Here is a 24,556-nt window from a genome sequence, read left to right on the forward strand (position 1 = left end):
GTTGTTTGGTTGATTAGATGTTTGCATTAACAAGCAGGTGTACCTAATAAAATCACCATTGGGAGTAATGTATATTGGTTAAGTAGACAATTTGAAACAATACCATAAGAGGTAGCAGCATTAAACCACTTGGCCTAGCAAGTCTGCTCTGCCATTTCATCAGGGCTGATCCATTTTCCCTCTCTGCCCCAATCTCTTGCCTTCTCCCCGTATCCTTTCATGCCCTGACTAATCAAGAATCTATCAACCTCTGCCTTAAATATACCCAAAGATTTGGCCTCTGCAGCTGCCTGTGTTAACAAATTCCACAGATATACCACCCTCTAGCTAAAGGAATTCCTGCTCATCTCCGTTCTAAATGGACATCCTCTCTACACCCGATTCATTGGGGCCTTTCAAAATTTGATAGTTTTCAATGAGATCCCCCCTCTTTTTTGAAATTCAAGTGTGTACAGGAGATGTCAATCACTCCTCATACGGTAACCCTTTCATTCCTGGAATCATTCTCATGAATCTACTCTGAAACCTCTCCAATGTCAGCACATCCTTTCTTAGATAAGGGGCCCAAAACTGCTCTCAGTACTCCAAGTGAGGCCCCACTAGTGCTTTATAAAGCCTCAACATTACATCCTTGCTTTTATACACTGTCTTTTACACTGAATGAGGTAGGACAATTGTCTAGTCACAGTTGTTCCTTCTGCAGTGAGCAAAGAGCATTTTTGTTTTCATATTTTCTTGAAATGTTCTCAGTCTGGATATGAATAAATATGATTTTATTTGTTGTACCACAGGATACAAACTCTTTAATTTTTTTTCTTTTTCTTATATAGCGCCCAGAGAAACTAAACCAGAGGCCCTCGCAAGTGTCTGCGATAGAAGTGATTGCCCCAGGCGGTTCGTACAACCCAACATTTGAATCTCATCAGGTATGCCGATGAAAAGCTGTGTTCTCTCCTGGCAACACAGCTTACAGTGACATGGAAGATTATGTCTGTTGCTGAAATAAATCTTCCTGCATAGGGGCAGAGGCTATCGTGGCTTGGAGATGGATCTGCATCAGCTGGGAAAATGGACTGAGAAATGGCAGATGGAATTTAATGCAGACAAGTGTGAGGTTTTGCACTTCGGTAGGCCAACCAGGGTAGGTCTCAGAGCACTGAGGAGTGTGGTAGAACAAAGGCATCTGGGAATACAGGTCCACAATTCGTTGAACATGGCAACACAGGTAGGGCTGTAAAGAGAGCTTTTGGCACAATGGCCTTCATAAATCAAAGTATTGAGTACAGGAGATGGGATGTTATGTTGAAGTTGTGGAAGACAACGGTGAGGTCTAATTTGGAGAATTGTGTGCAGTTTTGGTCATTGCAGGAAAGATGTAAACAACATTGAAAGAGCACAGAGAAAATTTACAAGGATATTACTGGGACTGGAGGACCTGAGTTACAAGGAAGGATTGGAAAGATTGAATAAGTTAGGACTTTATTCCTGGGAACTTAGAAGATTGAGGGGATATTTAATAGATATATACAAAATTATGAGACGTATGGATAGGGTAAATGTAAGCAGGCTTATTTCACTGAGGTTAGGTGGGACTACAACCAGAGGTCATAGGTTAAGGGTGAAAGGGAAAGGTTTAAGGGGAACATGAGGGGAAACTTCTTCATTCAGGACGGTGAGAATGTGGAATGAGCTGCCACCACAAGTGTTGCATGTGAGCTCGTCCCAATTTCCTACATTTGGCCTGTAATCCCTCCCCTCCGTACATTTATGACAGAAGGACTTAGACAGATTAGGAGAAAGGGCAAAGAAGTGGTGGATGGAATACAGTGTTGGGAAGGGTATGCATGCACTTTGGTAGAAAAAAAAGTGTGGCCTGTTTTCTAAATGGGGAGAAAAGTCAAAAATCTGAGGTTCAAAGGGACTTGGGATTCCTCGTGCATTTCTCTAAAGATTAGTTTGCAGGTTGAGTCGGTGTTGAAGGAGTCAAATGTGATTTTAACATTCGTTTCAAGAGGAGTAGAATATAAAAGCAAGAACGTGATTTTGAGGCTTTATAAAGCCTTGGTGAGGCCTCACTTGGAGTATTGTGAGCAGTTTTGGGCCCTTTATATAAGAAGAGATGTGCTGACTTTGGAGCGGATTCCAAGGAGGTTCACAAGAATGATTCCAGGAATGAAAAAGTTTTCATATAATAGGCAATTAATGTATACACAAAAAAGTATGCCTACACTTGAATTTTGAAGAACGAGGAGGGATCTCTTTGAAACCTATTGAATGTGAAAGGCCTCAATAGAGTGGATGTGGAGAGGATGCTTCCCATGGTGGGAGAGTCTAGGACCAGAGGACACAGCTTCAGAATCGAGGGTGTCCTTTTAGAATGGGGATGAGGGATTTCTTCCACCAGAGAGAGGTGAATCTGTGGAATTCGTTGCCACTGGTGGCTGTGGAGGCCAGGTCATTGGCTATACTTAAGGCAGACGTTGATAGTTTCTTGATCAGTTAGAGCATGAAGGGATACGGGGGCAAAGTAGAAGATTGGAGCTGAGAGGGAAAATGGATCAGCCATGATGGAATGTCAGGGCAGACTCAATGGGCCACGTGGCCTAATTCTGCTCCTTTATTTTATGGTATTATTTATTTATTTTGGAGACCCTACCAACCCAATGAGAACATGCTGCAAGTTGCATCCATGTGACCAATTAGCCTTCCAACCCACACGTCTTGAGGACAGCATACTAATTAAATGATACCATTGTACCTACCTCAACCACTTCCTTTGGCAGCACGTTCCATGCACTCTTCACTTTCTGCATGGAAAGATTTGCCCCTCAGTTCCCTTTTAAATCTTTCCCCTTTCACCCTAAACCTATGCCACCTGTAGCTTTGGATTCTTCACTCTGGGGAAAAAGACTGTTAAAATCCACCTGATCTGGTCCTTACAGAATTTTAAAGACCTCTACAATGTCGCCCTCTCATTTACTTGAATGGTCGAGGCTTTTTAATCCAAGTATATAAGAGTCGTAGAAAAGTACAGCATGGTTACAGACTCTTTGGCCAATCTAGTCTGTGCCAAACTAAGCTGCCATTGACCTAAAAGATGAGTTAGTTAGAAGGTAGGGTGAGGAGAGAGAGAAACACAAGGTGATGGGTGGACCCAGGTGAGGGGTGGAGGGTTGGGAAGCTGATTGGTACAGGGCTGGAGATGGGGGAATCTAATAGGAGATGACAGAAGGCTCTAGAAGATGGAAAAGGGGGAGGAGCACCGGAGGGAGGGAGGCGATGGGCAAGCAGGGATAGGCGAGAGAGGGAAAAGGAGATGGGAAATGGTGAAGGAGAGGTGGGGGCATTACCAGAAGTTTGAGAAATCGATGTTTGTGCCATCAGATTAGAGGCTGCCCAGGCGGAATATTAAGTGTTGCTTCTCCACAACTTGACTGTGGCCTCATGGCGACAGTAGAGGGGGCCATGTCGGAATGGGAAGCGGAATTAAAATGGGTGGCCACTGGGAGATCCTGCTTTTTCTGGCGGATGGAGCATAGCTGCTCGGTGAAGCGGTCTCCCAATCTTCTTTGGGTCTCACCAATATACAGGAGCACCAGATATAGTAAATGACACCAACAGACTCCCAGGTGAAGTGTCTATACATAAAATAATATTGTAGCGGTGTGCTACACGCAGCGCTAAAATTACGACACGGAGTCAGTAACTGCAGTCGAAGGAAAAAACTTTATTCGAAATCCTCAGCCTCACTTTTAAGCCTCCCTCAACCTGCCCCCCGTGGCGCAGAGGCTCCAAAGCTCTGTGCTCGCAAACCCCCGTAGGCTATCTAATTGTGAGCCGGTTCGGATGTGCCAGGAAATGGGTCGCCACATAACCCCCCCCCCCCCCCAGAACCGGCGATACACCCCCCAATGTCCACAGTCTGGGCCAGAACCTGCTTGGGAGGTCCGCCTCTGCGCCGAGGTGCCGGAAACTCGGCCGGTTGCGCCAGGTCCACATGGGCCGGTTTGAGGCGGTCCACCGTGAAAACCTCCTCTTTCCCCCCAACGTCCAGCACGAACGTGGACCCGTTGTTCCGGAGCACCATAAACGGCCCCTCGTATGGCCGCTGCAGCGGTGGCCGATGCCCGCCCCTTCGTACAAACACAAACATACAGTTCTGCAGGTCTTTGGGTACGCAGGTCGGGTGCCGCCCATGCTGTGAAGTGGGTATGGGGGCCAGGTTACCGAGCTTCTCGCGTAGTCTGCCCAGGACTGCTGCAGGAACTTCCTCTTGCCCCCGTGGGGCTGGTAGGAACTCCCCGGGGACGACTAGGGGCGCGCCGTATACCAACTCGGCCGACGAGGCATGCAGGTCGTCCTTGGGCGCTGTGCGGATGCCGAGTAGGACCCAGGGAAGCTCGTCCGCCCAGTTGGCTCCTCGCAGGCGGGCCATGAGAGCTGACTTCAGGTGACGGTGGAAACGCTCCACTAGCCAGTTCGACTGTGGGTGGTAGGCAGTGGTGTGGTGCAGCTGAGTCCCCAGAAGGCTGGCCATAGCTGACCACAGGCTGGAGGTGAACTGGGCGCCTCTGTCGGAGGTAATGTGGGCCGGTACACCAAAGCGAGATATCCAGGTGGTGATCAGGGCTCGGGCGCAAGATTCGGAGGTGGTGTCGGTGAGCGGGACCGCCTCTGGCCATCTTGTGAACCGGTCCACGATAGGAGGTGCCGCACTCCGCGCGACACTGGCAGGGGGCCCATGATATCCACATGGATGTGGTCGAAACGCTGGTGGGCGGGATGGAACTGCTGCGGTGGGGCTTTGGTGTGCCGCTGCACCTTGGCCGTCTGGCAGTGCATGCACGTTTTGGCCCATTCACTGACCTGTTTGCGGAGTCCGTGCCAAACGAACCTGCTGGAAACCATCCGGACAACTGTCCGGATGGAGGGATGTGCCAAGTTATGAATGGAGTCGAAAACACGGCGCCGCCAGGCTGTCGGGACGACAGGACGGGGCTGGCCGGTGGCGACGTCACAGAGTAGGGTCCACTCACCCGGGCCCACGGGGAGGTCCTGGAGCTGCAAACCGGAGACTGCGGTTCTGTAACTCGGAATCTCCTCATCCATCTGCTGCACCTCTGCCAGTGTCTCAAAGTCTACCCCTTGGGAAAGGGCATGAACGGTAGGGCGAGAGAGCGCATCCGCCACGACATTGTCCTTACCCGAGACGTGCCGGACATCCGTCGTGTATTCAGAGATGTGGGACAGGTGGCGTTGCTGGCGAGACGACCAGGGGTCGGATGCTTTCGTAAACGCAAAGGTAAGCGGTTTGTGGTCTGTGAACGCGGTGAAAAGCCGACCTTCTAGGAAGTACCTGAAATGCCGGATTGCCAGGTAGAGCGCCAACAGTTCCCGGTCGAAAGCACTGTACTTGAGCTCGGGTGGCCGCAGGTATTTGCTGAAAAACGCCAGGGGTTGCCAGCGACCTGCGATGAGTTGCTCCAGCACCCCACCGACTGCCGTGTTAGATGCGTCCACTGTGAGGGCGGTAGGGGCGTCCATTCTGGGATGTACTAGCATTGCGGCGTTCGCCAAAGCTTCCTTCGTTTGAACGAAAGCGGCGGCGGACTCCTCGTCCCAGGTAATGTCCTTGCTCGTACGCGACATCAGGGCGAACAGGGGGCGCATGATCCGGGCAGCTGAAGGGAGGAAGCGGCGGTAGAAATTGACCATACCTACGAATTCCTGAAGGCCTTTGATCGTGGTGGGTCGGGGAAAGTGGCGGACCGCATCTACCTTAGCGGGCAGAGGGGTTGCCCCGTCTTTAGTAATCCTGTGGCCCAGGAAGTCAATGGTATCGAGTCCGAACTGGCATTTGGCGGGGTTGATTGTTAGACCGTACTCACTCAGTCGGGCGCAGAGTTGACGGAGGTGGGACAGATGCTCCTGACGACTGCTGCTGGCTATGAGGATGTCGTCCAAATAGATGAACGCGAAGTCCAGGTCCCGTCCCACCGCGTCCATTAACCGCTGGAACGTCTGTGCGGCATTCTTCAGGCCGAACGGCATGCGGAGGAACTCGAAAAGGCCAAACGGGGTGATGAGAGCCGTTTTGGGGACATCGTCAGGATGCATCGGGATTTGATGGTACCCTCGGATGAGGTCTACCTTGGAGAAGATCCGTGCGCCGTGCAGGTTTGCTGCAAAGTCCTGAATGTGCGGCACAGGGTAGCGGTCCGGTGTGGTAGCCTCGTTCAACCTGCAGTAGTCGCCGCATGGTCTCCAGCCTCCCGTCGCTTTGGGCACCATGTGCAGGGGGGAGGCCCATGGACTGTCGGACCGCCGGATGATCCCCAATTCCTCCATCCTCTGGAACTCCTCCTTCGCCAGTCGGAGCTTGTCCGGGGGAAACCGCCGAGCGCGGGCGTGGAGGGGTGGTCCCTGGGTCGGGATGTGGTGCTGTACGCCGTGTCTGGGCATGGCCGCTGTGAACTGCGATGCCAGAACCGATGGGAAATCCGCCAGGACCCTGGTGAAGTCGTTGTAGGACAGCGTGATGGAGCCGAGGTGAGGGGCTGGCAACTGGGCTGCACCCAGGGAGAACGTCTGAAAGGTCTCGGCGTGTACCAGTCTCTTCCTGGGCAGGTCGACCAGTAGGCTGTGAGCTCGCAAAAAATCCGCACCCAGAAGCGGTTGGGCTACGGCGGCCAGTGTAAAGTCCCACGTGAACTGGCTGGAGCCGAACTGTAGCTGCACCTGACAGGTGCCATAGGTCCTTACTGTGCTGCCATTCACGGCCCTCAGGGGGGGACCCGGTGCCCTGCTGCGGGTGTCGTAACTCGTCGGAGGTAAAACGCTGATCTCAGCCCCAGTATCGACCAAAAACCGGCATCCCGACCTTCTATCCCACACATACAGGAGGTTATCCCGATGGCCAGCCGCCGTAGCCATCAGCGGCGGCTGGCCCTGGCGTTTCCCGGGAACTTGCAGGGTGGGCGACAACAGCGGGCTTCTGCGCCCCACCGCTGGTGGTAGAAGCACCAGTGTTCATTGGGCCGGGGGTTGGCGGGCTCTGCGGCCGGGCCTGGACTGGTTTGCTGCCGGGAGCGTGGCTGGGAGATCTGTGCGATGGATGCCCCGCTCACCTTTTTGGCGTTCCACAGCAAGTCCGCCCGGGCTGCCACCTTCCGGGGGTCACTGAAATCCGCGTCGGACAGCAGCAGGCGTATGTCCTCGGGCAGCTGCTCCAGGAATGCCTGCTCAAACATGAGGCAGGGTGTGTGTCCGTCGGCGAGAGACAACATCTCATTCTTTAAAGCCGAAGGAGGTCTGTCGCCCAAGCCATCCAGGTGCAGTAAACGGGCAGCCCGCTCGCGCCGTGAGAGTCCGAAAGTCCTGAGGAGCAGGGCTTTGAATTCCGTGTACTTGCCGTCTGCCGGGGGCGACTCCGCGACCTGGGCCGCTGTGTCCTGGTCGAGGGAGCTCACCACATAGTAGTAGCGGGTGTCTTCTGAGGTGATCCGGCGAACGTGGAATTGGGCTTCGGCTTGCTGGAACCATAGGTCCGGTCGCTGTGTCCAGAAATCCGGCAGTTTCAACGAAACCGCATGAACAGAGGCGGCGTCGGTCATTTCTGGTCCAAAAATCGTTTGGACCATTGGGGTCACCAATTGTAGCGGTGTGCTACACGCAGCGCTAAAATTACGACACGGAGTCGGTAACTGCAGTTGAAGGAAAAAACTTTATTCGAAATCCTCAGCCTCACTTTTAAGCCTCCCTCAACCTGCCCCCCGTGGCGCAGAGGCTCCAAAGCTCTGTGCTCACAAACCCCCGTAGACTATCTAATTGTGAGCCGGTTCGGATGTGCCAGGAAATGGGTCGCCACAATATGTCATATACTTGGGTTTGATTTTATATTATCAGTCCACATATCCATTTACGTAATGTTATAATGACCCTGCATAGCACTGATTTACACACCGCTCCGCATCCGAGAAACATAACCTCAATGTTAGGTGCAGTCTGAGTGTAATAACAAATGATAAATTACAATCATAAAATGTATGTATATCAAAATTTTGATTAAATAAGTAGTGTGAAAACAGAACCAAAAAAATGTTTAATTATAAACAGCAGAAATTCTTCCAATGCTGAAAATCCAAAGCGACACACACAAAATGCTGGAGGAACTCAGCAGGTCAGGCAGCGTCTGTGGAAACATATAAACAGTGTTACAGGCCGAGACCCTTCTTCAGGACTGGAAAGGAAGGGGGAAGATGCCAGAATAAAATGGTGGAGGGAAGGGAAGGAGGTAGCTGGACGGTGATAGAAGAAGCCAGGTGGGAGGGAAAGATCAAGGGCTGGAGAAGAAGAAAGAGGAGAGTGGATCATAGGAGGAAGGGCACCAGGAGAAGGATATAGGAAGGTGAGAAGAGGTAAGGGACCAGAGAGGGGAATGGAAGAGGGGAGGGGGTAATTTGTTTTTACCAGAAGGAGGAATCGATATTCATGCCATCAGGTTGGAACCTACCCAGACAAAATATATTTACTTGGACTACTCCATTGTTTTTCTTGCTCTGTGCATAAGTAATGCACTGAGTTCAGTGTTGGACAGTACGTTTACTTAATATCATTTTTGTTAACAGTTTAATTCTGTTCTAAAAGACCTCTTATTCCTACAGGCTCTGCTACTCACTGCTCATGAAGTGGAAGTTAAGAAACTGAGAGCTGAGGAGAAGATTGATCGTCAGCTATCTTTACCATCTTCTGCTGAACTTGCAACAAAGGTGAGAGTGGTTTCAGGTTTATTAACCACATGTACATTGAAGCATACGGTGAAATGTTAAGTGGCCTACCACTTAAGGATGTGCTGGGGGTAGCAAGTGAACATTTGAAGCACTTTTAAAAACTATATTTTGATACTTTCTGATTCCTTTGAAGTACTTGTTATGTTATGGTGAAGTTGTATAAGATGTTGGTGAGGCCTAATTTGGAGTGTTGCGTGCAGTTTTGGTCACCAGCCTACAGGAAAGATGTAAATAAGATTGAAAGAGTGCAAGGAAAATTTACAAGGATGTTGCCGGGTCTGGAGGATCTGATGTGTCCTGCAGTTATAAGGAAAGGTTGAATAGGTTAGGACTTTATTCTTTGGAATATAGAAGATTGAGGGGAAATTTGATAGAGGTGTACAAAGCTATGAGGGGTTTAGTTAGGGTAAATGCAAGCACGTTTTTCCACTGAGGTTGGGTGGGACTACAACTAGAGGTCATAGGTTAAGGGTGAAAGTTTGAAAGTTTAAGGGGAACATGAGGAAAAACTTCACTCAGTGTCATGAGTGTGTGGAAAGGTAAAGGGCTGGAGAGGAAGGAATCTAATAAGAGAGGAGGGTGAACCATGGGAGAAAGGGAAGGGGGGGGGGCACCAGGGGGAGTTGATAGGCAGATATCTGGGCTTCCACACCCCCGGACTATCTGAATTCATTCGTCAGGCCTCCAGCCTCCAGTGATAGTTGTTTTTATTCCAAGAGATTTAAGTTTCACAGGTTTGGTCTGCCAGGTGTAGATGGATCTATATTTCCCACCTAATTCTCCAAAAGGATTAGCCTTATCTCTTGTGTCTACATCGAAATGTCAAAACATGCGGCGAAATGTAATTTGCTCTGGGTCCTGGCTCAACTGCTATAGGAATTTGTACTAAACCTAACTAGAATTGGCTCAATGTGTCTGCAGGAAACTGTCCTCGAGGAACTGTGCCAGGGTCTGTTAGAAGATTCTGAAGGTGAGGAACACGAGGGTGCTGTGCCAGCCAGTGACCACACGGAAACGGAAGATGGGCATGTGTGGAATGCTGCCTCTTCTGAGAAGAAAACTGAAAGAGATCGGAAAAAAGAAAAACAATTCAAAATACAGGTTGGTGTAAAATGCTTTCTCCTCAATAAAGCCCTCCCCTCCATTGAGTACGTCTAAACGATGCATCGCAGGAAAGCAGTATTCATCATCAGAAACCTCATCACCCAGGTCATGCTCTCGTCTCGCTGCTGCCATCCAGCAGAAGGTACGGCTGCCTCAGGAATCTCACCACCAGGTTCAGGAACAGTTATTACCCCACAACCATCAGGCTCCTGAACCAGTGTGGTAACTTCACTCACCACAATGAGCCTCCGGTCCCACAACACCAGGTTCAGGAACAGTTATTACCCCACAACCATCAGACTCCTGAACCAGTGTGGATAACTTCACTCTCCACAATGAGCCTCAGGTCCCACGCCACTAGGTTTAGGAACAGTTATTACCCCTCAGCCAGCAGGCTATTGAACCAAAGGGGTAACTTTACTTGCTCATCATTGAAATGTTCCCACAACTCACTTGCAAAGTCTCTTCAATAAGTACATTTAACGTCACAGAAATGTATATAGTATACGTCCTGAAATTCTTTTTCTTCGCAAACATCCACAAAAACAAAGAAGTGTCTGAAGAATGAATGACAGCGGTTGGAACCCCAAAGTCTCCCCCACGCATAAGCTGCAGAAAAGCAAAGACCCCCCCCCCCCCCACCCAACAGCAAAAAGCATCAGTACCCCCCACTGAGCATTCAGGTGTGCAGCAAAGCATCAATAAAGACACAGACTTGCACTATCCCAAAGACTACTCGTTCACCTGGTAATTCAACATATTCCTGATAGGGAAAAAAGAGGTGTCCCTGTCTCACAGCGAGAGGGGAGGCAACTCACTGATTTATGGTGTTTGCGTCACTTTTTCTGAGCTTTGTGCCCAAAGAACTCGGGTCTCTGGGCACAGAGCCAGCAGCCAGCTTGCTGCTTTCGATCTTCCGTGTACTCCCACGACACACCAGGCGGCAGCACCGGCCTTGCATCTGCCAACCTCCAGAGCCGTAGAAATGTGGCACCCTGAAGGCACGCTAATCTTCCAGGCCTAGTGCTTGGCGTTTCAAAAAGCAGCTGCTTGTGAGGTCCCGAGAGCGGGTCCATTTCTGCAGAGAACCAAAGTCAACGTGTAACTCCAGGTCAGGTCTTCAAAAGAACCTTGAAAGGGGAAAAAGAAGAGAGATCAAGGATAGAAATAGAACAGTTTCCGAAGATGTAACCAAAGGAGTCGCCATTAGGCACCATCATCCTCTTAAGCGCCATCATCTCATGTTCTTGATACTTATTGCTTATTTCTTTATTATTTATTATTATTTCTTTATTTTTGTATATCTACAGTTTGTTATCTTTTGCAATCTGGTTGAATGCCCAAGTTGGTACAATCTTTCATTGATCTTATTATGGTTATTATTCTACTTTGGATTTATTGAATATGTCTGCAAGAAAATGAATTTCAGGATTGTATATGGTGATATATATGTACTTTGGTAATAAATTCACTTTGAACTCCATAAAAGCAAAATTCAGACTGACTTTCTAGTGATAAGGAAGATTGCTGTATGAGATGTTACACCTAGGTCCTATCTAATCATTCAGTAGATGTTAAACCAAAGCTTGCTAGTGTTATTTTGGAAAGGAGGAGAGTTTTTGAATCTTATCGAGTGCGAAGCATTATCCCTAACCCATGCTAGAAGCACAGAATACAAGAGCCAGGAAGTCATGTTGCAGGTGTGGTTAGAATGCTCTTTTGTTGTGTGCTTTTCTGGCAAGCCCATTATAGGAAGGGTGTGACTTTGGAGAGGGTACAGAGGAGGTTCTCTGGACTTCTGCCTGGATTGGAGGGTATTAGCTGTAAGGAGAGGCTGGGCAAGCTAAGACCATTTTCTCTGGAGTGTTGCAGGCCGAGGGGAGAACTAACAAGGTTTTTTAAAAATTGAAATAAATTTCATAATAAAATGTATTTACAAGAATAAGCTGTTCGATACCTTTTCATTCTTGCATTTGTAGTCTCTTAAATTTCTTAAAACTGATAGGCCACTTGTGTAGCCCCCTGGGCTGGTACATTACTACAGTAATTGAGGGGAAGTTTGCAGAATTATGAAAGCCACAGAGAGGGCAGACAGCGAGAATTTTTAATCTGTGGGAGATATGTTGAATATATCTTGGACCTCCAGAAAGTGTCCACAGATGGGTGATTGATAAGTTTGTGGCCTAAGATAGGAGATGAGTTATTAACTTCAAACTTTCTGCATAATCACTCAGAGTTGACCTGCACATGCATGTAACGAGAGCTGTATAACTCATCTCCTTCTACCTTAGGTCACGAACTTATCAATCACCCATCTGTGGACACTTTCTGGAGGCCCAAGATCTGTATGCTCTACGACTGCTGGACTAAGTGTGTAAACGTAGGAGGGGGACTGTGTTGAAAAATAAAGGTGCTACGTTCTCTAAAATTGACTCCTACCTTAGGCCACAAATCACCCCACGTAAAGCTTTAACGGAGTAGTGGGCTGACGGGGATGTTTAAAGGTGGTGTGTAGGGCAATTTTTGTCTCGCAGTGATGGGTGACTAGAACGAGCTGCCACTAGGTAGCGGGGGAAACGGATACCATAGTGGTGTTCAGGAGGCTGTTAGATGGACAAATGGAATTTGCAAGGGATGGGAGGGATATGGATCATGTGCAGGCAAAAAGTATTAGTTCAATTTGGAATCATGGTTAGTACAGTCATCGTAGACTGAAAAGCTTCTTCCTATGCTGTACTGTTCTACTTAACCCAGCATCACTATAACAGGCCATCATCGCATTACTGCCTGTGTGAGTTTGCTGTGTGCCTGTTATCTGCCATGTTTCCATAAGCCCCAGGAGAAGAGTTAGACTATTCAGATTCTCGAACCTGCTTCGTCATTCCACCACAGTGGCACGATAGCATGGTTTTTAGAGCAACACTGTCTCCTGCTGCTGTCTGTAAGGAGTTTGTATCTTTGCTCTGTGGAGGCGTGGGTTTCCTCCAGGTGCTCCATTTTCCTCCACAGTCCAAAGACATTCCGGTCAGTTGGTTAATTGGTCATTGTCAATTGTCCTGTGGTTCGGCTAGGATTAAATTGGAGAAATACTGGATGGCATGGCTGGAAGGTCCTATTCTGTACCCTATCTTAATCAATTAATAAATATATTTGTATATCTTTTTATTTATTTTATTTAATTTTATTTCTCGCTATCTTTGTCTCCTTTTCCTTTCTCGCTCTTTCTTGCTCTCTCTTCCTCTCTCCCTCCTCTTAACCCTATTCTTCAGCCTTCTCCCCATAACCTTTGACACTCTTAACTTACCAAGAAACTGTCGACCTCTGCCTTAAATATACCTAATGACCCGACCTCCATGGCCGACTGTGGTGACAAATCCCACAGATTTACCTCCCTCTGGCTGTTCCTGCAACTTCGGCAACATTTCCAAATCTTAATTCCTTCCTAGGCTGCAGGATGCCTGAGGAGGACCTGAAAAGGACGTGGCAAGCACAGTAGAATATAGTTATATTGAACAATAAAAGAAAGCTAAAAAATGTTTGGGAACCCCTGATAGAGAGCTTTATGTTTAAGCTCCTGACAGAGAACTGGAATTATTTCACTGCCTGATGATGAGAGACATCCTTGCGCACAAAGAATTCCTGCGGCTCTGCCGCTGGGAATGTGAGGACAGCACAGGGATTCCTGGGCTTTGCCAAGTGGGCAGCCTGGGAACTGAAGGCAGTGTAAATAGTACCGTCTCATTCAGAGCTGCAGCAGTTCACTCAATTTCCAGCAACCGCGTTGTGTAGCGTGGAAGTTTTCACACTCAGGTGGATGTTATAACCCTTTGTTTGGGTTTTAAAACCCTGGCATTTAGATAGAATCATTCTGAACTCTGAGTGCCGCTCGGGTTGGACTCTTGCTCCAACTGTTTCCCTGCCCTCCCCACCTTCCTCCTTCACATCATGGTGTGACAATTCAGTGATTTTTACTTGCAAGTTATATCTTCTGTTTGCAATGTGCTAGAGGACCTAAGACGTAGGTACAGATTTCTGCCATTTGGCCCATTGAGTCTGTTTCGCCATTCCATCATGACTTACTTATTATCCTTCTCAAACCCATTTTCCTGCTTTCTCCCTGTAACCCTTGACACCCTGACTAATCAAGAACCTATCAACCTCTGCTTTAAATATATCCAATGATTTTGCCTCCAAAGCTAACTTTGGCAATGAATTCCACAGATTCACCACCCCCTGGCTGAAGAAATTCCTGTTCATCTCTACTAAAGGGATGTCTTTGTATTTTGACCTTGCCCTTTGATCTTAAACTCCCCCACTATAGGAAGCATCCTCTCTATCTAGGCCTTCCAATATTCGATAGATTTCACTGAGATCTCCCCCCCCCCCCACCCCAATGAGTACAGAACCAACAAAGGTTCCGTGTACATTAACTCTTTCATTCCCAGAATCATTCTCTTGAATCCCCTCTGGACCCTCTCCAATGCCAGAACACCCTTTGTTAAATGTGGGGTCCAGAAACTGCTCATAATGTTGTAAGGAGATCACTGTCCCTGAGATGGGAGAACAGAGAGGTTATTCTTACTGAACGATCATGACTTTCAAACTTAACTTGGGAATGTCATGCCCCTGCTCAACCAGTTTGACTGCAAATCGGTGTACTCTGCTTGTTGTTTTCAGGAGCAGAAGCTGAAGGAGTTGAAGCAGGCACGGGAGAGGCAGCAGCAGCTCTTCCGCCTCCGCTCCATCAAGGGCGAGGTGAAGCAACTGGAGGTTGAGCTGGCAGAGAGGAAAGCCAAGCGTGCGGAGAAACGGAGGGCAGAAGCCAGCAAGCCCCGAAGACTGGGCCGGTTGAAGTAAGCATTCTCGCATTTCCTCTGTGTATGGTCTGTCTGCTAGGAGTATGATCGTCAGAGTGCTGGGCGGTGTCTGTCCTCTAGTGCTCAGGGTGACTCTGCTGTTTGGTCGGAACTCTTTACAGGTTTCCCCCGCTATCTGAAGGTAGAGCGTTCCTATGAAACCATTTGTAAGCTGAAATGTCTTAAAGTGAGAAAGCAATTACCATTAACTTATATGGGAAAAATTTGAGTGTTCCCAGACCCAAAAAAAACCTACCAAATAACACATAAAACCTAAAATAACATGGACATATAGTAAAAGCAGGAATGATATAAGAAATATACAGCCTATATAAAGTAGAAATATTGTATGTACGGTGTAGTTTCACTTATCAAAATCGGGAAGACAGCGAGCCAAAAATCAGCACGTACACGCATGCGCACACAACTGCCTGCACAAGGCTTCACAATCATAGTAGTCTTTCTCGGGGTAAACGCGCTTATAAAGTGGGTGTCTTTTCTTCATAGCAGTGAAAATCCTCTTTGGTTAGCGAAAACAGGTACTAATGTAGGTCTTTTGTAACAGTGAGCTGTCGTAAAGCGAACATTCAAAAACCGGGGGGGGGGGGGGCACCTGTACTTTGAAAATATTTAAAGTAACACGAAAAGGCCTCTTGAATCTGCTCCCCCGGTTACAAATCCCTTGTGACCAGATATCCACTCCTCTTGGCTTTGAGCACACTCGGTGCTCTGTGATTTTGGTGATCGATAAGTCACTTGATGCGTTATAGTCATTGTTGAAAGCATAGTGGTTGGTGTAATGCTTTATAACGCCAGCGACCCTGATTCAAGCAGTTTGTAAGTTCTCGCTGTGACTGTGAATGAAGTCGCCAGAGAGACACTAAAGATGGTGGATATATAAGTCTTTATTCAGCACAAGAAGCAGGCATCATGTTGGAGACGCTCTTGGATAGAGGCTTCCTGACCCAATATTACACAACATTTTTATATGCTGAAGATAAATGTTAACAGCAGGACAATATTATAGTTACAATGAATCTACAATACTTCCTTTGAACTACATATAGTTTTCAACCACTTAGATCTTCACACCAACACTACAGACACCCAAAATGAATGTTGGTCACTGCTGTATCTAAGCTCCGTTCATGCATATTCAGACATCTTCAGTCAATGGGGTGTTTCTTGGTTTGCAATCAACCCCGGTCTGCAGCTCCAGGACCACCATTGTTCTGAGCAGCTTTTTAAATTCAATCTGTAGTCTGGTTGCTGTTGAAATTGAAATTTGCTATATTCCGTGTCTCCAGAACACACCCTAACAACCGTGTGGGTTTCCTCTGTGTACTCTGGTTTCCTCCCACATTCCAAACATGTACCGGTTGGTAGGTTAATGGTTAGATGGGTGCAATTAAGTGGCTTGGGCTTGCTGGGCCAGAGGGTCATGCTATCATGCTCTATCTCTAAATAATTAAACAGTATTTTTAAAAAATACAGTTACTTTATCTGGCTCCAACGAGAAGTAGTAACCTTTAACCCTGATTAAGACACCCATTCATTTATAATTTTCTTAACTGCTTAAAGTTTGTCACTGTATATGCATGTCTCTCTAGGTGTAAGTTAGTCTCTGTGTTAGGGTTAGGGTCTGTGTCGCCCCACTATAGGAAGCATGCTGAGGCTTTGGCAAGATATGGACATTGTGTAGGTAGGGGGGGATTAGTGTTTGGATGTTTGATTTGCTTTTTGGCTGGCTTTGCACAATATTGTGGGGCAAATGCTGTTGTATTCCATGTTCTAAGTAAAAATGATCTGAGACTCCGTCTGAGGACGGTCAAGGATGTGTTTCGCTGGGAGGGAAGCCCCACAATCCAGGGAGATAATGGTATCTACACAGCTTGTTACCATGGTGTACCTGAGGGGGGAAAAATCTGAATGTAAAGCTTAACCTAATTTTTGATAGCTTTATGAAAAATGTAGTGAGTGGCATTCCAGTCTGTGATTGTATGTGCTGAGGGAGGGGTGGAGCTGCTACCCCATTAAACTGGTTGCCCCTTTATGTGTTCTGGTCTCCTCACTATAGGAAGGATGTTGAGGCTTTGGAGAGAGTACAGAAGAGGTTTACCAGGGTGCTGCCTGGATTCGAGGACAGGAGGCTGGATAAATTTGGATTGTTTTCTCTGGAGCCATGGAGGCTGAGAGGAGATCTGTTAGAGGTTTATAAGGTTGAGAGAGGCATAGATAGAGTAGATAGGGATTTTCTGTTTGAAATGTATAATACCTGAGGGAATATGTTTAAGGTAGGCGTTCCAAACCGTTTTTGTGCCATGGAACCCTACCTTTAACCAAGGGGTCTGTGAACCTCAGATTGGGAACCCTTGGTTTAAGGTGAGAGAGGGTAATTTCAAAGGAGATATGAGGGGCAAGTTTGTTAAACAGAAAGTGATGCGTGCCTGGAACGTGCTACCTGAAGTAGTCGTAAAGGCAGATACGTTAGAGAATTCTAAGAGACTTTCAGATAGGCACATGGGTGTGAGGAAAATGGAGGGATATGGCCATTGTATATTCAGAAGAGATTGTTTACTATGTGGTTAGACACAGCATTGTGGGCTGAAGGGCCCCTTCCTGTGCTGTGCTGTTCTACTGCTGTGTGCAGTCTTGTCGAGAGCTGAAGACCGGAAACTGACAGAACAGCTTACACACTGAGAATGAACAAACAAGGTTCCTGGCAACTAATGTGGGAAATGCTTGTCAAGACAATAATCGGAACTAATCCTTTTGATGAAGCGAGTAGCACATGTTCAGAGGAAGCGAGAGAGCTTTGAGACCGAGCTCACTTCTCATTGCCTGGGAGGTCATAAAATGGCATCACTGCTGTTCAGTAAAGTAAATTTATTATCAAAGTACATGTACGTGTATGTCACCACATATGTCATCATATGTCACCCTGAGATTCATTTTCCTGCAGGCATGCTCAGCAAATCTATAGAATAGTAACTATAACAGAATCAATGAGAGACCACCCAACTAGGGCATCTGACCAGAACATAGAAGAACAATCAGAATTAGGCTAAGTATCCCAGGCATATATCGTAAAATTTGTTATCTTTAGGTCAGCAGTACAATGCAATGTACAATAATAGAGAAAAAAAACATGGTGGCATGGGGGAAGAAGCTGTTCCTGAATCATTGAGTGTGTGTCTTCACACTTCTGTATCTCCTCCCTGATGGTAGCAGTGAAAGGAGGACATGTTCTGGGTGATGAACGCCACCTATTTGAGGCAATTCAATAAATATCGACAAAATGAGATGAAATGGCCATTGGTTGTGGGAACATTTCAGTGATGAGTTAAATGAAGTTGAGTGAAGTTATTCCCTTTGGTTCAGGAGCCTGGTGGTGTGAGTCCTGAGGCTCCTGTACCTTTTTCCTGATGGCAGCAGCGAGAAGGGAGCATGGCCTGGTGATGGATGGTGCTTTCCTGCAAGGAGGAGAGACCACAGGTAGTTCTGCAGTGGAATACATGAAGGAATATTAAACCGGGTGTTTTAAGGGAGTATTGACCTCCAAGCATCTTCAAAAGGCAATGCCACAAAATAGTAGCATTCTTCATTAATGACCCGGGATGTGCCCTCTTCTCATTGTTACATCAGGGAGTCTGAAGGAATATTCTTTCCGTCCAACATTCATTTTCTAACTCGACTGTGAACTCGTACACTCACTCACTATTGTTTTCTGCTCTCTTTTTGCATTACTAATATTGTATATATTTCTTAGTGTTTATTATTATGTACTGCATTGTACTGCTGTCACAAAACAACATATTTCATGACATACGCCAGTGATGTGAATTCTGGTTCTGACCATTCTGTCAATGCTATCTGTGTGGGATCTACTAATTGGATTAGGATCTTGTATTTTTTTAAATTCTGGTTTTTAGCACTACTACAACACAGTCACAGGCCCTTCAGCCCATCTAGTCCATGTTGAACTATTATTCTACCTATTCCTATTGACCTGCAGCTCTCCATACCCCTCCCATCCACGTACCTATCCAAACTTCTCTTAAACGTTGCAATTGAACCTGTATCCACAGCTTCCACTAGCAGCTCTTTCCACACTCTCACCACCCTCTGAGTGAAGAAGTTCAGCTTCATGTTCCCCTTAAGCATTTCACCTTTCACCCTTAACCTATGACCTCTCATTCTAGTCTCGCAACCTCAGGAAAAAACCCTGCTTGTATTTGCCCTATTGAAACCTTAATAGCAGGGGTTCCCAACCTTTCTATGTAATGGACCCTGCTCTAGACTCTAGTTGTAGTATTTAGCTTACTGAATGTACTTTCTTTACTTCTAGATATGAGGAACCTGACCTCGAAGTGAAACTCAGTGATGAGCTTGCCGGTTCACTCCGGGCTTTGAAGGTTAGTATTACAGCATTGCTCAGAACAAGACTGAGAGCTTATGTATTGAGCTTGTCACACCTTTCCCCTTCCTGTGCTATTTCCTCCTTTTCAATGTGTATTTCCTTCATGCCCTGCTCTCTCCCCCACCTACCATCACATCTCCTTCCCCCTCACCTTCCCTCCCCCTCCTTCCCCTCACCTTCCCTCTCCCTCCTTCCCCTTCACCTTCCCTCCACCCTGTCCTCCTCCACTTCTCCCTCTTTCCTCCTCCACTTCTCCCTCCTTCCTCCTCCACTTCCCCCTCCTTCCTCCTCCACTTCCCCCTCCTTCCCTCCCCACTTCCCCCTCCTTCCCTCCCCTTCCCCCTCCTTCCCTCCCCACTTCTCCTCCTCCCCACTTCCCCCTCCTTTGCCCCTTTCCCTCTTCCCTCCCCTTTCCCTCTTCCCTCCCCTTCCCCTCCCACTTCCCCCCTTCCCTCTCCCTCCCCTCCCTCTTCCCTCCCCCTCTATTTCCCTCTCCCTCCCTTCCCTCCCCCTCTATTTCCCTCTCCCTCCCTTCCCTCCCCACTTCCCCCTCCTTCCCTCCCCACTTCCCCCTCCCTCCCCACTTCCCCTCCTTCCCTCCTCACTTCCCCTCCTTCCCTCCCCACTTCCCCCTCCTTCCCTCCCCACTTCCCCTCCTTCTCTCCCCTTCCCCTCCTTCTCCCCACTTCCCCCTCCTTTGCTCCTTTTCCTCCCCTCAATTCGCTCTCCCTCCCTCTTCCCTCCCCCTCTACTTCCCTCTCCCTCCCTCCCCACTTCCCCCTTCCCTTCCCCTTTCCCCTCCTTCTTCCTCCACCTGCCCACCCTCCCCATCTGCCCCCCTTCCCTCCACCCCTAGCTCTCCCCCTCTGTTCCTGAATTAATCTTACCACCTGTGTCCTCTCTCCTTTTACTTTCTAATGCCCCCCACCCTCTTACCTGCCTCCTTCAGCATTTCTCTCCCATTGGATATCTTCCCCTTTCCATTCTTGACTCCCCTCCCTGCACAGGGGTGGGGGTACAAGGGGGGAAGTTGGTGATGGTGGGTCAAGTCCTTTGTGTAAAGCTATTAATCAGGGTTGTATATGATGAAATACATGTACTTTGATAATAAATTATATTTTAAACTTTGAATTTTAATGGTGTTGAAAGTTGATGAAGACAAATGATTCTGCAGATGCTGGAAATCCAGAGCAACACATACAAAATTCTGGAGGAACTCCGCCAGTCCGGCAGCATCTATGAAGACGAATAACCAGATGATGTTTTGGGCTTAGACCCTTCATCAGGATTTTAATTTCTCAGTTTGCCTGTGTTGTGTCGACACTGAAGGGAAGCAGTGACTGAATCTTTAATCTGTAACATGAATTTTGTTTCCAACAGCCAGAGGGAAGCATCCTCAGCGATCGCTTTAAGAGCTTGCAGAAGAGGAATCTGATTGAACCCAGATTGAGAGCGAAGTAAGTGGATGTGAACGGTGTGGATTTCTGTGAATGTGCTGTTACACAGGGCAGGAGCATGCCCTCTAACAAGGCTTTCATAGCTGAGTCAGGTATGGTGGAGTTGGTGGCAGAATACTGCCAGCCCCTCCCCTCCAGCTGAACCATGTCATTATCCCGACGGTGATTCAGAGTACTGAGGACAGAAACAGGACCTCTGGTTTATCTAATCTGTACCAAACTGACTAGTCCCATCAACTACACCTGGAGAATATCCCTCCAAACCCCCTCCCGTCCAAACTTCTCAAGTAAATTTATATTTATTTGGAGATACAGTAGGAAAGAGGCCCTTCTGGCCCAACAAGCCGCACCACCCAGCAACTCAAGCATTTAATGCTGGTCTAATCGCAAGACAACTTACAATAACTAGTTAACCTAGATGGTTTCCATGCCTGGTAGTTGAAACGCAGTGATGTTCTGTGCTGTCCTGATCACTCGCTGAAGTGCTTTCTGATTGATTTTGTTGCAGTAGTGCACCATAATGTCATACAGTTGGTCAGTATGCTTACAGTTACACAGCGATAAAGGTTCACCATCAGCTTTTGCTCTTTATAAACTCGTGAGATAGTACAGCTGCTGAGCCTTCCCTAAGATCGAGGAAGTTTTGGTGGTCCAAGAGAGCATGTTCACTCTCAAGAACTTTCCACTGCTTTGCTGTTTATGAGCCATGGAGCTTGTTCATACCTTCTTGGTTTCCTGAAATCGATATTCATTTCTTTGGCATATTTTTTATTTATTGAGGTATAGCACAGAATAGGCTCTTCTGGCCCTTTCAGCCGTACTACCCAGCAATCCCCAGATTTAACCCCGGCCTAATCACAGGACAATTTACAATTAACCTACTAACTGATGAGTCTTTGGACTGTGGGAGGAAACCCAAGTGGTAACGGGGAGAACGTACTTGTGATTGGAACTGGAACAGCTATACTGTAGAGCATTGTGCTAACTGCTACGCTACTATGACGCTCAACAAAATGTTGATATGTTAAGTGAAAGTTATGGTTATTGCACCAGTCCAACAGTTTCTGTACCTCCTCTCTGCTGTTTTGAAGTTATTTATAATGTTACGAACCCCGTAACTGGGTCACTTACCAGCAAAGATAGAGAGGTCCATTGAAGTCTGATGGTACTATTTTTAACAGTATTTATTGATAAAAATACACAAAAATAATATCAATGCAAACATACAGATAATATATGTCGTCAATACTAAATCTAAAAGTGCGGGTATAATAATAATCAATAAGAAATAGCTCTATTGTTGTCTAGGGGATAATGTATTGTCCGATGGAAATATAAAAATCACTCAGTTCATTCAGGCTGCAGCTTTTTGGTTGGAGAGAGACAGATTTTAGAAACTTGCCAGCTTTTCCTTCTTATGATGTCGATCCTTCGAAATTTCGTTGGTGGTGGCCTCTTCGTTAGCTAAGCCGTTCTTCCGTGGTAAACCCGCCAATTCCTAGGCGAAGGAAAAGGACGCACGCGGGCCCCCCACCGGCTGTCGCTATTAAACGCTGTCACGAGATTTCTAGCGTTTCTCCTGGTGCGTCTGAAGGGGTTGTTCCCCAGACTCTCTTTTATCCTTACTCACGGGGTCTCAGATGTCAGTCAGGTTGGGATGATGCAATCCCTCAACCAGCCCACTCTGGTCATCCCCTGAGGGGTTTCAATGATTAGTACAGTACTCAATACACAATTCCGTCTCCAAGAGTCAATAGCTGTTATCAAGGGTTCCGCCTTGCTGAGGCCAGGACACATTCCAAGCCTGTGTATTCTGGATGTCTCTCTCTCATTTCCTGGGTCCCAGACCCGAATTAATAGCGATCTTGCTATTCTCGAAGGGGGGGGGGGGGGCTACTTTGTACCCTTTGGCCCCTCAGAGTTGTGGCACATTTGTAACAATAATTAATCGAATCATTGTGGTGATGGATGATTGAGTTGGTGGTGTAGGCAGGGACACAGTCATGGGTGAAGAGGGTGCTCGTTCCACACATGGATATTTTATATCCGCCCGAGAGGGGTTTGATCAGTACCTGGTTTTCTGTTGTTGCATGTTTTAATTGTTTACCTGTTCATTATTTTTCTTAGGTTCAAGAGGAAGTACAGGCTAAAATATGCTGAGAAGAGGGCATTCCGAGAAGTTACGTAAGTGTCCAGTCTGTCCACAGCTCAAATGGTTCAGTTTGATATCAGAGAATGTATACAGTATACATTATTACTCTTCACTAACATCCACAAAACAAAGAGCCCCAAAGAATGAATGATAGAAACATCAGAGCCCCCCCCCCACACACACACACACACACACACACACACACACACACACACACACACACACACACACACACACAAGCAGCAGCAAAACTATCAACCCTCCCCCTCCCTGTGTCCTCCCCCCACTTGCACTATCAACAACACCTCCCCCGGAAGACCTTGGCTGTATCCCGGATAGGTTTTCTCTCACTAGCGAGGGAGTGAGATAGCTCCTGCAACAACAAGAGTGGGAGACCGGCAGTTCTCTGTTCTGATGTTACATCTTTCACATTGCTTCTGGAGGTCCCCCCACACACCTCAACTTGAGGACCGACAGGATCTCACTCACCATCAGAAAGAGAGCGAGAGAGAGGATCATTTGAGTAGAGGGTCCTTCTGACAGAAGTGCACACTGCCTGCTGTCTTGATGTTTTAGTCTCCCATGACGCTTCAGTCAGCGACGTCAGCGAGGAACTGGCTGCCTACCCTAAAGACACACGTTTTACAGGCTGCGCCTACGGATATCGAAACACCAGGCAGCACGGCTGGTGTGAAAACCCACCACTTGCGGAGAACCGTGGTTTGAGCTGTAGCTGTAAATCAAGGTCTCCGACAGGACCTCAGCCGTCTTGAAAAGAAAAGAGAGACACGAGAAAGGAAGAATAAGCTGTTTCGCAGACGAACTGGAAGAAGTTCCCTGGATCTACAAAAACCTCTGCAGCCATCTTTTTTTTCAGAATGAGCATTTGGTAGTCCCTCTTCCCAGGGAGTGTAGTTTGGCCAATTATTGGGGCTCGTTCAAAGGTATGTATTTTTGAAGAATGATGGTGGGATGTCAGGGAGAGATGATGTGGTGTGATGTTTCTGAGATGGACAGGGGTTGAAGAGATTTGGAACTCAAGATTGTTTCTTGTCATTTTTCAATACAGAAGTGTAAATGGTGGTGAGGTGGAGACATGTCTCTATCAAAGGAGATGTAAGGTGCTTCACTAGCCTGTAGGTCACCCTTGAGCAATGTGTAGCACTTGCTCAGCACCCCCCCCCCCCCCCACCTGAATGATCAGGGTCACGTGAAGCCATGGGAGCAGGTGGTGGACGGTCGTATGAGCAGCCGGTGCAGATCACACGTCCTGGTTAAGTGACCACTGTCGTCAGGCAGACAATCTCTGAAGAGTATTGATAATGGCTGGGGCCACCCGTCTTGTAAAGACACTGCCCAGAAGAAGGCAATGGCAGAACACTTTGGTAGAAAAATTTGCCAAGAACAATCAAGGTCATAGAAAGACCACAGTTGCCCTCATATGACATGGCACATAATGATGATGTCATATAACACGGCAGGTAATGATGATGACAAGAGTAAAGGAAAACATTCTGGATCTGAGGCAACACAAAAGGAACAATAAACACGCCCTGCAATTGCTGCCTCCAGCCGCACATTGCACCCCCCCTCCCCCCCTCTTAGCAGGCCAGTGGTATAGTGGTATCCGCACTGGACTTCAAGGCGAGTGAGCCTGGATTTGAGTCCGGTCGGCTCCTTGCACACTTCCCGTGCTGTGTTGAGCGTCGAGCTAGCAACTGGACAAAAATACTTAAAGAAAGGGCAAGGTTGCTGCCCACTGCACCACAAGGCGCGGG

At 47.5% G+C, this 24,556-nt stretch overlaps 1 protein-coding gene across 1 annotated transcript in view; it reads left to right on the forward strand.

Annotated features, from left to right (window-relative positions):
- The window catches only part of nop53 (NOP53 ribosome biogenesis factor), a 43,599-nt gene that overhangs the window by 17,056 nt on the left and 1,987 nt on the right, over positions 1-24,556 (forward strand). Inside the window, exons 6-12 of the mRNA XM_059985006.1 lie at positions 831-926; positions 8,664-8,768; positions 9,711-9,890; positions 14,571-14,746; positions 19,098-19,164; positions 20,550-20,626; positions 22,754-22,810. Coding sequence (XP_059840989.1) covers positions 831-926; positions 8,664-8,768; positions 9,711-9,890; positions 14,571-14,746; positions 19,098-19,164; positions 20,550-20,626; positions 22,754-22,810 — 758 coding nt within the window. The remainder of the gene's footprint in view (positions 1-830; positions 927-8,663; positions 8,769-9,710; positions 9,891-14,570; positions 14,747-19,097; positions 19,165-20,549; positions 20,627-22,753; positions 22,811-24,556) is intronic.

Source organism: Hypanus sabinus, chromosome 11, assembly GCF_030144855.1.
Source record: "Hypanus sabinus isolate sHypSab1 chromosome 11, sHypSab1.hap1, whole genome shotgun sequence".
Lineage (NCBI taxonomy): Eukaryota > Metazoa > Chordata > Chondrichthyes > Myliobatiformes > Dasyatidae > Hypanus > Hypanus sabinus.